This window comes from Carassius carassius, chromosome 10 (assembly GCF_963082965.1).
Source record: "Carassius carassius chromosome 10, fCarCar2.1, whole genome shotgun sequence".
Taxonomy (NCBI): Eukaryota; Metazoa; Chordata; class Actinopteri; order Cypriniformes; family Cyprinidae; genus Carassius; species Carassius carassius.
This window is the reverse complement of record NC_081764.1, coordinates 13,684,107-13,699,734: the sequence shown is the minus strand read 5'-3', so window position 1 is coordinate 13,699,734 and position 15,628 is coordinate 13,684,107. Positions and strand designations below refer to the sequence as shown.

The 15,628-nt window shown below is 38.2% G+C and overlaps 1 protein-coding gene across 1 annotated transcript in view; it reads left to right on the top strand.

Moving 5' to 3' along the window:
• Window positions 1–9,528: 9,528 nt before the first annotated feature.
• The window catches only part of LOC132151826 (phosphatidylinositol 3-kinase regulatory subunit gamma-like), a 166,748-nt gene continuing 160,648 nt past the window's right edge, over window positions 9,529–15,628 (top strand). The window contains exon 1 of the mRNA XM_059560229.1: window positions 9,529–9,896. Within this exon, the coding sequence (XP_059416212.1) occupies window positions 9,572–9,896 (325 nt within the window). The 5' untranslated portion in view covers window positions 9,529–9,571. The remainder of the gene's footprint in view (window positions 9,897–15,628) is intronic.

Here is a 15,628-nt window from a genome sequence, read left to right as displayed (position 1 = left end):
TGCGTCCTCTAGGAGCCGCTTTGGGGAACAGTATACCCACGCCGCCATGCTGAGGGGAGTGCAGGCCAGAATCATGGCGAGCACTAAGTACCAACTCTACCATTTCCATGGGAGTTGCCCCTGGGACGTTAGACGGCTGTCTGTGACAGTACCCCTTACGGCCAAAAGGCCTAAGCTACAAACCCAACTTAATTGTTAGGGCCTCGGCCCAGGGTAGAGCTGAAGGCTTGGAATCAGGAAAGATTCCTTTAAAGGGATACGGCTAAGAACCTAGCATTTCTACCAAGTTTTGCATGTCACACAGGGGCTACCGCTAGCTTACGCATAAGCTTGCTGAAAGAGCTGTCTCGACAGTTCTCTAGTAGCAACACCCTGTTTAGATAGGTATCCGAGGAAACATAGGTGGAGTGGTGCCCAAGATGAATGGGGCTTTTACCAACTCAAGAAAGGGCACGAAGCAACCGCGTGAAGCCCTCACCATATAGGATTTTAGAAAGATCTCAGAATACTAGCGTGCGAACTTACCACAGTGTGGATTTCAGAAAGTGTGCAAAGACTTCACGTGCACAATTACCATAGCATGGATTTTCAAATACGGTTCTAAGGAGGTGCTCTCGTGGCACTCTGATAGAGCAGCTCATAGAAGGAATGTTGCATCTCAAAACAGTATGATTGAGAGTCATCAACTCGATCTATGGAAACAATACTGGAGCGCTCTGGGAAAAAACAGAGAACTCAGTCTCATATGAGAGGAAAACTCCAAGCTCAGAGTAGCGCGCTCATAGGTGACCCTTTTTTTTGGAAAAAGGGGAGCACTGCTAAGTTACCACAAGAATCACCCAAATAGCCCCTCATGTTGAGGGAAGCGATGCTTGAGGTGTATAAACAAATACACACTGGGTGAATGGAGCCCAAGGAACCAAGGTCTAATCATCTCAAGAAAGGGAACGAAGCGGAGTGCGTAACCCTTATCGTACAAGATTTCAGAAAGTTTGCAGAGTCTTGCGTGCAAACTTACCACTTGTGGATTTTTAGAAAGTGCGCAAAGTGTTCACATGCACACTGACCACCATGTGGTTTTGAGAAAGTACACAAAGCTTAGCGTGTGTACTTAAAGGTTCCTAAGCATCGCAGAGGCGCTGAATCTCACGGGAGAGACAAGCTCAATTTTACAAACCTCGGACGAGGGGAGCATCACCTGAGGCAGCATATACAAGAAGACTTCTGTAACTGCCAACTCCACTTCCCACTAGATGCGACAGCACCCCTAAGCGGCCAGGAGACCCCTCAATTTTTGCTCAATAACCTCCAACAGCTCTACATACGCAGGGCAGGAGAATTGAGAAGGCTCAGCCTCAGCTTTTTCACCATCCTCAAGTATCTCCTGCTTTTCCTGGGTAAAATCCCAGCAGAGCACTCACCTCAGTATCAGAAAGTGTTAAAGATATAACATCATCCTCCTGAGGCTCTCTCTTGTCTGCCGCCCTTCTTTCTTTTTTTCTTTTTTTTACGAGTGCAAAAGGGAAAGTCCCTCTTTAAACCATTCAGACAGATCCACCTGTATTCTCACGAGCTCATTCTGTTCCACGCCTCAACGCAGACAGATCCTGAACCGCGGGAAGCAGATGGCTGCCTTTTTTCCCCTTTTCTTTCAGAAGAGACGAACGAGAGTGGAGTTTTTTCCATTGAAAAAATGCTCACAATGTACGCAGATTGCCTCCTCAGAGACATCGCGTGCGTGCTCTTCACCCAAACAAATGACGCAAAGGTCGCGTGTGTCATCGGGTGTCAAATAACGCTGACACGGATGCACACATCGTTTAAACGCTTGCTAGTTGTCACCATGATAAACAGAGAAAGATCGCCCTTACCGGTTCTTTCAGATGCACGGTTCAAACAAAACAGTCAGTGAAGATGAAGAAGATAATGACGTGCTCTCCCGGTGCTTATTTATAGTCGTGCCGGTAGTGACGTCAGAGGCTGTGGCTGGCCAACAAGTTGGTGTTTTTTCAATGTATGCTTCAGACACGGATCACGACGAGGTGTTCCCCAAAGCGGCCCCTAGAGGACGCAGTTCGAAGTTCCCTCGAAAGGGAACTTGGATAGTGACATAGAAAGAGAAAGAGAGAAAGAGAGAGAGAGAGAGAGAGAGAGAGAGAGAGAGAGAGAGAGAGAGAGAGAGAGAGAGAGAGAGAGAGAGGTGAATCTATGTATATATATTCTCCCTTTGTGTAGTTTTCTTCTTCATCATCATCATCTTTATTTTTCTTCTTGTCACGGTAAGCATTTTATTTGGAAATGTAATTGAACAAGATGTGAGTGAGAAAATTGACAAGAAGTGTCACTGCAGAAAAGCATGAGAACAAAAGAGTAATGGAAAGGAAAAATAAAAGAGATGCTCTTGGAAAGTATGATAGCGAGTGCTATGTGGCAGTGTCCCACATGATGAGTGCTCCACTTATCTCTGCTAATGAGCAGGTTGTGTGAGTGAAGTTTGCTCTAGTTGTCAGAATCTGGAGGCATGTCTTCCACAAGTGATTATTAATTTACAAGTCAACATGTTAACTCAATGGTAGCAGCTTCTTGATGAATTGAGACTGAAGTGTTGAATGCCTGGATGAATTCTTGAGAACTCCTTAAACAGCTTTGAACTCCATCTAACCTCACCTAAGAACTGTTGAAGTTTTGTTGTTCAGGATCTAAGAAGGCATAGGGGAATAGACATAGAAAGGTAGAGAATATATCAGCCATCTGAAAACTCAAACACAACAACAAAGTAAAGTGAAATGCTATAGGGCCCTAAAAACACAATACAGCTCTGCAGATAAAAAAATAAAATAAAAATGCGAACCACCTTTACAGTTACAATTGCAGTTGTAATTTTGATTGGTTTATAGAAAAAAAGAAACATCACATAGAAGTAGAACAGAATTTGATCCTCTTTTGTCCTCTTGCATGCTAACGAAAAGCTTTAAAGAAAAAAAACTCACATCAAACTCACCTGATTAACACATTTTACACTTGTATTTATAATTGCTAGGTTATTTTCAAAAGTTGAATTTTTTTTTAATTCTAATCTCTCAGAGTATCAAATGAGCCTTGGAACCAATATGGAATAAACCAGACTAACATAATAATTTGATGATGGTCTCAGGGAATAACGGGAACCATGAAAATGAGTATTGATGGTCCAATCAACAGTCCTGTTTTCAGCTGGTGAGGAACCGTGTGTTGTGATGAGCACATTTACTAGGTCATGGCGTTGACTCAAAGCCCTAAGGTTCTCTCAGCGCCAGACGAATCCTGTCTGGCCTCTCTCCCACACTGAGAGCACATATGCTCAACATGTGATGATAAAACTGACCTTAGAAAGTGGTGAGGTTACACTTCTTATACTCCATAGAAATAAGCAAGAGATACAGACAAGTCTATTATTAGATTAGGCAGAAAGTGGAAGTTGTTGAAGCTTTGTTTGGGTTTTTTGGAGTGTGTCAGTTAGTATAGTGAGTTTATTCCTGTTGGACATAGTGTCTGGAGAAATCTACATCTGCCATTTAACGTAATATAATTGAATATAATTTTTTTTCAAAAAATTCTAAAATTCTAAACACAGAGTTCCAACATCAACCAACGGGGTTTAAGCGGGCCATCCTAACTAGCCGAACCTTGACCCCTACAGGTTAAGAGACCTATTCTGTCATGGCTTCCCTGCAACCTTCTTTCCCACCCCATTCATGGCCGTCCTCTGTCATTCACTCATCCCTGGGGTGGCCATGGCAGCAGCCTTCCTTCTCTTTCTGTGGCTTTCCTTTCATTCCATTACACCTTATAATGTTTATTTTGGTTGAGTAACAGCTCAAGTGATGCTGCAGGCAGAAGGTGACCCCTCTTCAGTGCTTTTTTGTTAATTTTTTACAGTCACCCTGTCCTCTAGTCTAATGTGTTTGTCTTTCGATCCACCCCTCTAAACATTTCCTTTTTAAGATGTAAGGTGCTCCTGGATGCTATTTTATGCATGCACAAACATACCTACATGCCTATTTAAAGGAATATTTCACTCGAAAATACCTCATGCTGTTAAAAACCTTTATGACTGACTATTTTATTTTATTTTAAACTATATACAGCTCTCAAATATGATTGTTTAATATAATGTGTTTGGTCCATGAGAGATGACATTTGATGTTATTAACTGTTATTTACCGACTGGGGGCAGCTGTGGCCTAATGGTTAGAAAGGTGGACTTGTAACCTGATGGTCGCAGGTGCCGGCAGGAGTTGTAGGTGGGGGGAGAAAATGAACAGCGCTCTCTTCCACCCTCAATACCCATGGATAAAGTGCCCTTGAGCAAGGCACAGACCTCACAATTGCTCCCCAGGCGCTGGAAAAAATAGTTGCCCACTGGTCTGGGTCTTTGTTCATGGTGTGTGTGTGTGTGTGTTCCCTGCTCACTCCTGTGTGTGTGCACTTGGATGGGTTAAATGCAGAGCACCATTTCCGAGTATGGGTTGCCATACTTGGCAAATGTCACGACTTAAATTTAAACTTGGAGAATAAAACCTTAAATTTATATAAGGGATTACACTGTAGGAAAAAAAATCTGTAGAAAAACTGATAATGTCCTGGCAGATATTTTCCGTAAAATTTACGGAACCCTAAAATACACCACCTCTAAAATACATAATCAACATATTCAAAATACGGGTAAAATATGGAATTAACAGTATACTGGGTCATATTTTTACAAACTTTTCTTAGTGTTGTTATTATAATGAAGCAGCTGATTCAAGTATTACAATATAGGATATTATTCTGAAACCATGTGGTTTGCAACACATTAACCCTCATAGAGCAACTTATGTCAGTATCAGTAGCCTTTAAACATTATCTCACATTCAGATACCTAGCTGTCTGGAAACCTTGCCCTGAATCCCAAAAAGCTGAACGTTTAGCTACATACTGTATATTCTCATGCTTATAAATGTCAACGTCTACCTATAGACTGCTCTTACCTGATCATCTGTTGATACAGAACATAGGTTAAGCCTCTTTACTTGATTGCCACCTCCTGAAAATGTCCCTAAAATCTGCTTGTGCTTCTATTACACACTTCAGTGACTTTTCTTCCATCACCTACACTTGAAGACACGTTTTCATGTGATAAGCGAAACAAACATTCCCCAAAGTTATTTTATAAATGACATTCCTAACATAATATCTGTATAACCTTCTGCTGAACATATGGCTGTGTCAATCTCACAATACTTGTTTTATAGTAACCATGGGGCACCAATATGCTACTGACCTCTGATCTGTGCAATATATCTTCCATATGTCGACTTGAGGGGGCAGTATATGGGACTATTCAGGCAAGCATCAACCCTCAGTGCTTTAGGGCCTGCACTGGTTGTCATTATAGACTATGAGATCCAGCAGTTGCCCTGGATGTATATGCATTTATATTGATAGTACAGACATAAAAAGACAACTGAATGTATGATTATTGCCAATATAGAGACCACATCTTTATACCCAACTGAAGTTGGTCGTTTTTTTATTGTGGGTGGAGGTTTTCTAAGTAATCCAAACCTTTCATATTGTCTTTTTCAGTCATTGGATTCATAAATGTGGCTGGAAGAGTAGGTTCAATGTTGGTGGGTTTGATAAATGAAAAAGTTTGTGTTTCTAAAAAGAAAAAGAAAAAAAAACATCTGGCATGGTGTGTATCAGTATTTGCTTTGGTTAGTGTGGGATAGATAGAGCTTTGAAGTCTACAAGAGGAACAGGCCTAAACCAATACACTTCACTCCCTCTCTCTTTGTCTCTCTTTGTTGGAATGTTGGAAGACAATGTAACACATACTGACACAGTTGTGATTGTTTAAAGCTTGGAATTTTCTGCTTTTCTAAACAATGAACAGTTTTAGAGGGAATCATTTTCATCTTTAATACTAAAATAATATGTTTAGGCCCTTTCGCACAAAGGACAATAACTATAACAGTAATGATAATGATAAAGTTTTAACAATTGTTCTAATTCTATAAAAATAGTCCACACCACAGCTATAACAATAATAACACAGAGACACAATATTCTTGGAATGCCTTTCAGAACAATTTGCTCCAGCTGATAAACAATAAAAACATCAACAGCCAATCAGAATCCATCCTGCTTTAAAGAATTCAAGCATTTAAGGTGACAGATAACATATGGCAACTGCAGGTATAAGCACTATGTGCTTATAATAAACATAACAGTGTTATGTGTTGGTGTGGACACCAGTATAGTTATTGTTTTTGGTGTGAACAGGCCTCAACAGCTAAATAAACAAAATAAATGGCCACATTGTGTCTAAAATGTAAAATATGGAATTTTCTGCTTTCCATTTTTAATACTAAATCAGTACGAGCTAAAATAAACAAAATAAATGGCTGCAGTGTGTCTAAAATGTAAATTATTACATATGACCCTGAATTAATAAATTATATTGTTCAAATATTATATGAGTTGTTTGATTCGATCAATTTCCCTTACAGTATAAAAATCAAGTTCATTCTTGTGCTTGAAATTTTGTGGAGACAAGCAGCTGGTCCAAAGGACAGCCAAATTGCTGAAGACCTTTATTACCTTCTCAGCTCAGCTGTCACTGATTAAAAAAGCAAATGGAGCTTCATGTCTCTGAGTGCTGAGGATTTGCTGAAGAGGGCATCTCAGGTTTTAGATGCTGTGAAGGTTAATGCAAAAATGCTAATAGCAGAACTAAACAATCTGTGTCTGTCTTTATGCAAACTGTCATTATCCAGGTTCATTTGAGAGACCTTCTGACAGTTAGGTTCAGAACTGCTTTTTTCATCATGTGATTATTTTTCTTCTTCTGATTTGCCGCTGATTTAAGAGGATAATAATAATAATAAATTATTATTATTACCTGTGTACCATCTCAGTATGCATCAAAGCATGTGCATGCAAAGCATGTGTCCATGCATTCATGCCCCCATGCGTGCTTTATCTAGATTATTTTTTATCTTTCTGCACCACAAACTGATTTCTGTTGCTTTACATTTGCGTAAGGTCTTGGTGTTTATATTATATTTTCATGCACTTAGCTTAGGTCTCTTTTGTATCAGATTTACACATCCAACCTTGTGGCATACGAAATTACCTGCATTATTCAAAGGCACAAAATTAAAAAATATTGTACCAGGCACAGAGGGTAGACAATGACAAGCCAAGTTACTCCAGTGACTGCAATGAAGAGAGGTGAACAATTAGGGATTCTAAGAAAACAATTAGATACTGTAGATACACATTTGGAGATTATCTGCTAATTTAATGGATGGCCATTAGGACCTTAGGCTCCTCACATTAAATATATATTCCATTTCCATTTCAGATCTTTCTTTGGGTAAGCTTTGAATAAAAGAAATGAAAATCTCATCAATTATCACCTCTATAAAAGGCTCATTTAAAAACATTGTATGGTTGTTTCCTAGAGTGATTTGAGGAATTGAACTGACTGAGGAATTGCAGAAGCAATGATTACTAATATTAATAAGCTCGATATTTTCTACTGTATTAGAGCCTTTAATATGTAAAATTTCAAATATGTAGTGAATGTGATAAATGATTTAGCATGTCGAACAGCATTAAAAACAGATTACAGTAAGCCTATGAACCGTTTAAGGTTATTTATCTTATAGGTTAACTGATGATAGATAATTTACTGTTTAGAAACTATCCCATCTTTCATGATGATGAAAAGGTGAAATCTTTTACAAATCGAATCATTTGTAAATTTAATTGCTTCAAACAGCATTTGTGTTCATGTTGGTTTCATAAATTTTTGATAAATCTTTAACAGAATATTTAGATTTAATGACTCTTAAAATGTCAAGTGATTAAATCAATCATAAAGTAATACATTTTGCATTTTGCTTGATACACCTTAACCCCCCCAAAAAAAACCCATTGCCAAGAATTTAATCACGAATACTGTGCTACTACATCTGCCCTAAACTTTTCACAAAAATAGATGTATTTAAAAAAATACAATTAATAAAGCCAATATTACAGTCAGGAGTCTTTTCAGGTATTTTCTGTGATATATTTTCCCGGTTTTACTCCTTACTTGTAAAGAATTACTCAAAACATATATTGCTGGAAATAAAATAAAATAAAATAAAATATGTTTTATCCTGGTTCCTTGTCTGTAAAGATAAAAACCCTGGTCTAGAGAAAATAATATTCTGATGTATGCCTTTAACGTGATCTGCACACGTCAGACGTGCATTATATAACTTGTGGGAATGTGTCTATGCAGATGAAAAAAGTACGACGCAACATTTTCACGCTGCAGTGCGTTCTTCATATCCTGACCGCTACAAGGACATCAGAGTTCCCAACTTTGTCCCACGGTGCGATAAGCAGACAGCGGAGGCGTGGTCTCTGACGTCGCTCGGGCTGAACCTTACTACAGCACTAGTCAGGCTGGATGTCTGACTCACCCACGCAGGTTATTTTGGAAAATATTTTAAACTCATGCTTTAACTAAACAGACCATATAATGCTATATTGTTCCTCCTGCACTGGACTACGTGCATCTTGTATTTTGAGCGGTTTGGGGAAGTGCGACAGGAGGTAAGATATAGTAAGCGATATCACGCGAGTCGAGTTTCTGCACGCTGTACACAAGTTGGCACTGTCCCAGTCACGCGCTGCAAGTCAGACATGTAGGCTGTATGTCCTTTTTCATTGCATTAACACACAGTTGATTTGATGCTATGCATGCAGTACAATGCTTTTGCGTATTAGCTACAATCCAGTAATCCAGGTATTAGTATTTTATTGAAATGCAAAATTTGCTTTTTTAATGAGAGGATTGTAATTTAAGTTGATGTTAGTTAGAATTTGTGAAACTAACTGTAAAATGAATGCTTTCCATTTTTAAGGTCTTTATCAAGGAGATGAACATGGCTCTGGCATTTGATACATAGATTGGCAATGTTAATATCTTTCTGACCACACCTGCTAATGGACTGAGCGGTTACTTTAATAAATGTTTAATTTCTATGTGTAGACTAGTGCCAGCACTGCAGAGAAGACCATCGTCCCGAATCCAGGTCACTGTGTCCCCAAACTTGTGCTACCACTGTCCTGCACCCTCATCCGTCTGTTCATCCCTCGCTTCATGGGGCTGGTTTTGCATTCTCTGACCCTGTTTTGTGTCTTGCCACAGACTGCTGGAATCTGTTTCAAATAAATTTGTGCTTTTTATGTATGGACCAAATCTGTAACTGCGCAATAACGGCCTCTGCCCAACATCTGGTACTGTTGGAGTTTTAACCCTTGCAAGAATGTCAGTGAGCTCTCAGGATATAACCCACAGACTTTCCAAGTGAGTTCGCACTCAGGATTTAAACCAAGGACTTATATTCAGGTCAATTTAACCTTTAATCACTCCTAAAAAAGGACAACACTTAAGGTCTTTGGGGTCATTTTGACCCCAAAGAGTGATTAAAGGTTACAAGCATCAAACACAGAAAAGCCACGGAGCTTATGTAAAGAACACATCATGAGCTCTGACAGTTTCCAGTACTGTGCACTGTTCGAGTACAAGCAGGAGCGGGGTGACGATATCTCCCTGCAGCCTGGAGATCTCCTCACGGTCAGTAAGATGGCACTGCTGACATCCGATTACCAGGAGGGTGATGAGAAGTGCCCAAAGGGCTGGCTGCATGGCACCAATGAATGCACTAAGGAGAAGGGCAACTTCCCCGGCACCTTTGTGGAGTATGTTGGGGTCGTGAGGATGGGCCTTACTTCAGGGAAGCCTTGGCCAAGACCTGTACCGCCAACACCTATAGGGCCCCTGCCCCCAGGAGCCTCTGCTTCAGAAGGTGAGTGTAACTATTATGTGTATTTAACATGCTTTATGTTATATATATATATATATATATATATTAATTATATGTGAATGAAAAAATCTCTGTGGCATCCATAATCTTACACCCTCAATCTTCAGAGCAGGATGGCTAATTATCTTCTCCCCACATTTGGATTAGGCAGTATAACCCTGTGATAAAATGCTTCACTTGAAATTTGAGGACATTGTTTGCAAATCACAGACTTTAGCTCCTGATACTAACATTAGTTCCAGTGCTGAAAATAGAGATCTGTCAAGGATTTGTGAATATCTTTAAGAAAGAGATAAGAAATAAGTGCTTGCAAAAATGGCTAATTTAAAGCCAAAATTATATTTAAAATGTTGTTAAGCTCTTAATGGGGCCTGCGTTTCTGCCCCTGTGTTTCTGACTGTGCTACAGTCTGTTCATATGCTAACTAGGTCAGACAGCCAACTCTGGATGTTCCAAAAGTGCTCTTCTCTCTTACTGTCTAGGGTGCATGTCTCTTTTATGGTGAAGGTTTAGGTTGCATTTAAACTATTGTGTGTTTTATTCACTGTAGAACCTCTTTTAGTGGCTTATTGAGTTCCTTTGTTTCAGCCAAGACACAGAGTTGGTGATAAACAGCATAGCAAAGCTATTCCTTAGTGTCAGGAGAGGCAAAATCATGCAGTTCTGTTGAATAATTGATCACTGGTGCATTGGATGGCTGACATTTATCCAATCATTAGACTCACTCTGTGCCAAGGGATCCTTATGGAACACTGACGAAACACTTGCGGACTAGAGAGTTTTATGAGCCTAGCAAATTGTCAAGTTGACAGAATTGATCAAATGGGCCTTATTTATTTATTTTTTAATCAGGCACTGCAGAATGGAAGTTTTGGAACAGTGAATATGGGTCACCAGTTCAGAACTGTGCCATAGACTTTGAACTTCTTACACTGATGTATTATTTGTATATAAGACAAATTTTCATATCTTTAAAAGTTGGAAGAGTTGTTGATCCACTTGCAGAATGTAGTTATACAACATTTTGAGCATGTTAAATTATTAAGGGCTCTGCAGTGAATATGAGTACCTGTACATTATCAATCTTCATGGCCTCTGTTTTGAATATTATTATTAAATAATAATTAAATAATTAATATTATAAATGCATTTAGCATTTAGAATTATTTAAAAATAAAAAAATAAAATAAAAAGAATTGCATGTTCCCTACACTGCAGTCCATTCTCTTCAGTTTTCAATTTTGGATTATTTTAATTGATGTGAAATTACCAAAATGACAACTATTATTAAATATTATTTATTATTTTATAGTGGTGGTACACAAGGATTGGAATTGAGAAACACTGCTAGATGATGCAGGCAAATAGGTCCTTAATGCCATTTACTAGTTATCACATCGTCACTTTATGGCTCAAGCTGATTGGTCTCTGTTTCGTCTTCAGCCAATACGCTTTCTTGCTTAACATTTCAATTGTTTGGTTCAGTGTTTGCTGTAATAAAGTCTTGCAGAAACCCTCCACCTACCCCAGTTCCAGTAGTATAGATCTGCTATAGGTAATTTCATGTATGCTACTTGTGCAGCAATAGTACAATATGTCACAGCAACATTTACATGTGCAATAACAGAACTATAAGCTATATGTCATGTTTCCTGGACAAAATTGGCTGTCAGATGTTGGGCAAGCAGATTTTCTGTGTGAAGATGATGCACTCCACAGCTGCTTTCTCTCTTTGTCTTTTTCCCACTATGATTAAACTGACATGTTCAAAGGCAACTACGAGGCAAAGATCAACTTATTAGCTGCCCACCAGCACTCTTAAAGTGTCAGTCAAAGCCTGCAGTCTTCTCTTTCACCATTATCCTTGTTATCGACTTAAGATCCATCTCCTTTGATAACTGATGCCTGATTACTTGACTCCCATTTCTCAAAGGCCTTGTGTAGTTGTATGGTTGATGAGGAAAAGCCACTTTTGGTGTCACTCTGATCAAGTACACAGTGACGTGTTAATAGATGAGTCAGAGAGCTGCTAAGTGGGATGATGATTTTAGGAAGGGCTCATGAAGGAGCATAAGCAGCTCTTTCTGGGATCAATTTTCCAGACGTGCAGGTCAGGCATCATGGCTGTATTCGCAGCTAGGCTTAATGAGTTCATGAGCAATGCCAGAGAGTGCAGTTCTCCATAGAGTATATACTGAGGACAAAAAAAAAAAAAAATTCTGCATTCTGAACAAGACTTAAAAATAGGGGAGATCGAGCTTTTTCAGTCGTGGCCCCTAGGCTGTGGAATGATCTGCCTATGCGTGTCAGAGTGGCTCGCTGCCTTGACAGTTTTAAATCACGACTTAAAACTCACTTTTATTCATTGGCCTTTAAACCAGCCTGAGAGTTCATCTTTGCATTTTATTATTTTATTTTGTCACTTGTTTAAACTGTGTATTGTGCTCATGTTATGTGTTTTTAAAATCTGTTGCAATTATGTCAGTGTCCAGCACTTTGGCTAACCTCGGTTGTTTTAAATGTGCTTAACAAATAAAATTGTATTGTATTGTATTGTATTGTATTTAAAATAACCCCATCATTGATACGAGGCCTGGGAATTATGGCTGTCACAATTTATTTACAGTTTTAATGTTAACATGGGCCATGTTATTTTTGCTGATCATAGTTTCTAGCGCTGTCACAGAAACAGGTGTTATTCCTTATGATCTGTAGTAAGGGGTGTTTTATGCGTGGTATTCAAGAAATAATTGCTTATGGGGTTGGTCAGATTTTTTCATGTTTTTATCTGCATTTATCTGAAGTACAGTAACAACAATACTATTGTTGATTAAAAAAATAAATAAATAACTGTTTTCTTTTGATACATTTTTTTTTACGTAATTTATTCTTGTGAATTTTTCAGCATCCATTACTCCAGACTTTAGTCTTACATGATCTTTCAGAAATCACTCTAATATACTGATTTGGTGCTCAAGTAATATTTCTCCTGTCAATGTTGAAAACATTTGTGCTGCGTAAGGATTCTTTGATGTACAGAAAGTTCAAAAGGAAAGTTTTTTTTTTTCTTTCTGTTTTTTGAACCAGTGTAAAAGCAATAACTGCCAAGTTAGAAGACAAGTCACTTGAGGAACCCATAGTTCTTTCTCTGTGTTAAAATAAATTGAATATATTATTGAATACATTTACTACAAACCATTTTTTATATATAAATCTGACTGCATTCAGTTTAGTTGTAAAATCATAGCCCAAGGCCTTCAGATTCAAATATGAATTAAAAGACTTAATAAACTTTCCACAAACAAATGCCTTAGAAAGCCTTATGTGAATGTTAATGAAGGTTTTCTAAGCCACAACAAACTGTTTTGTGTAATGTTTTTTAACTAAATAGCCATGAAAAAAAGTAAAGGCTTTTTAATTCGACTATGAGGGCATTGGATTAAGTTTACTACTTGAACTGGGATCCTTTATCCAAAGAGCACCAGGAAGAATACACCCAAGCAACATGCATTGCATGGCTGTTTTGACAAGAATATAATTGATTGCCCTATTGTGTAAGATATCAAACAGAGCAGTGCAGTTGATGATGAAAGATAGCAAAGTGAAAATGCTGGCACTGATGGTCGTACTGCAAAATAACCCTATGTTTAAGACACAGTTTTACAATCTTCATTTATGGCTTCTGGCTCCCGCAACTTAACTTGATTTGCCCTTGTGTAGTGCTTCATGCTCCCATGTGAGAGGGAGTTTCAGACACAGCCAAGGCGCTCAGTTCCACATTATTTAAAAAAACGTAAGCTTTTTAAACTCTGATTAGGACTTTGTAGTTTTATAGCATAATTTCTGAACTATTTGGCCCTGTGTAACATAGGTAAACTTCGCCAAAGCACATTAAAACTGAAAGCCATTTGTTAAAAGCAGGTATATAATACAAACAGTAGAAAAGCATCACCTCCTTTAAAATAATAAAATTCTGTTGCTTTGCAGCCTGAAATGAAGATGATAACAGTTTTAGCTTTATCCAGCTGTATTTACTCAGTGCAACGTATAACATCGAAGTGAAAGATATAACACACACATGTCAGAAAAAAACATGCACAGTGTTGGGGAAAGTTAAGACTAATAACGTTACTTAGTCACTTTTTATTGAAAGTAATGTGTTACGTTAACTCTTTAAATCTGGGCTGGATCTGCTTGTTTGCTTTTAATATAAAAGTTATATTTAAATGCCTCAGACTAAAGGAAATTCATGTCTGTACAGTAGAAAGCAGAGAGCTTTCAATCAATAAATTGGTGGGGGGGGGGTGGAAGTAGTTGACGTTACTTATTTGAAAAAGTAACTCGATATTATCTTGTAAATTAAAAAGTAATGCGTTACTTTATTAGTTACTTGGTAATCTGATTACGTAACTCGCGTTACTTGTAATGCGTTACCCCCAACTCTGCTTATAAACTCAATCAGATGTAGCTAATCACCTTTTCAGTGGCCATTTGACTTTCAACTGTGATCATCTTTGGAAATTTTGATTAGCTCAGCAAGAAAAGAGCTTTCCTGGAGCATTTCAGTCATTGGTAGTGCAACTGAAACAAACAATCAACTATGGGATGCAAGGCACTGTCAAAAGATCTGCAGGATAAAGTTGTGGACAGGCAGTTGGGAGATGGATAAAAAAAAATGCTTAATCAGTAAATATTCCAATCAAAGTGTGTATATCCAACTGGCCAAAAACTCAATGCAGGTGCTCAAGCACTAAACATTTCAGACAGGAAAATCAAAGTTGTCACAAAACATCTCTTAAAGTAGAAAAATATTATATTATGTTCTCACCACAGGTGACGTTTCAAGCCTAAAAGATGATCAACGTCTCATGAAGAGCTTTTAGGCTATGAGAACATAATTAAATCTCTTTCTGCTTTTGGAACTGTGGTGTGCCAACTTTGATTTTCCTGTTTGAAAGGACTTATCAATGCCTAGAAGCACAGTGAAGTCTATTATTAAGAAGTGGAAGGTATTTGGTACAACGCAAACCCTCCCTGGATCAAGAAGTCGCTCCAAATTGGATGAAAGAGCCAGGAGGAAACTGGTCTGAGAGGCTACCAAGAAGCCTACAGCAACTCTGAAGCAGCTGCAGGAAATTATGAAAAAGAGTGGTCATTTTGTGCATATTACAACAAAATCACAAATTCTCCACAAAAATGTCTTGTATGGGAAGGTTGCAAATTCCTTTAGTAAAGGATGGAGGTGGTAATATCCTGTTATGATTCTTAGCCAGAGAGAAGTCAGTGTTTCGAATGTCATTTTCTAGAGATAAGATGTGCTGTGAATTGACGGCATGTAGCCGTGAGGACAGCAGGTAATGAAAAGATTGCTATTCATTAACAACAGTAGCCACTGAGGTAAATGATAACTTGATGGGTGAAAAAGGCAAGGTATTTCAATTTTGATTTCTTTCTTTTTTTTTTTTTTTTTGCTTTTTTTTTTATTTTTTATTTTTTTTTTTTTTGTCACTTAACATTGTGGGACATTGTTTTTAACTTGCAATGCTATTATTAGGGTAAGAATTAAGATGTGATCCAAATTTTGGGCAAAATCCAGACATTTCAAAAGGAATCCACATGATTTGGATTTTCATGTGGAGCCAAAAGATTTCTCCAAGCAAATTCTGTAATGACTGTTTACCAGCAGAAAGCTGCTTGGCTTAAAAGTGACCAGT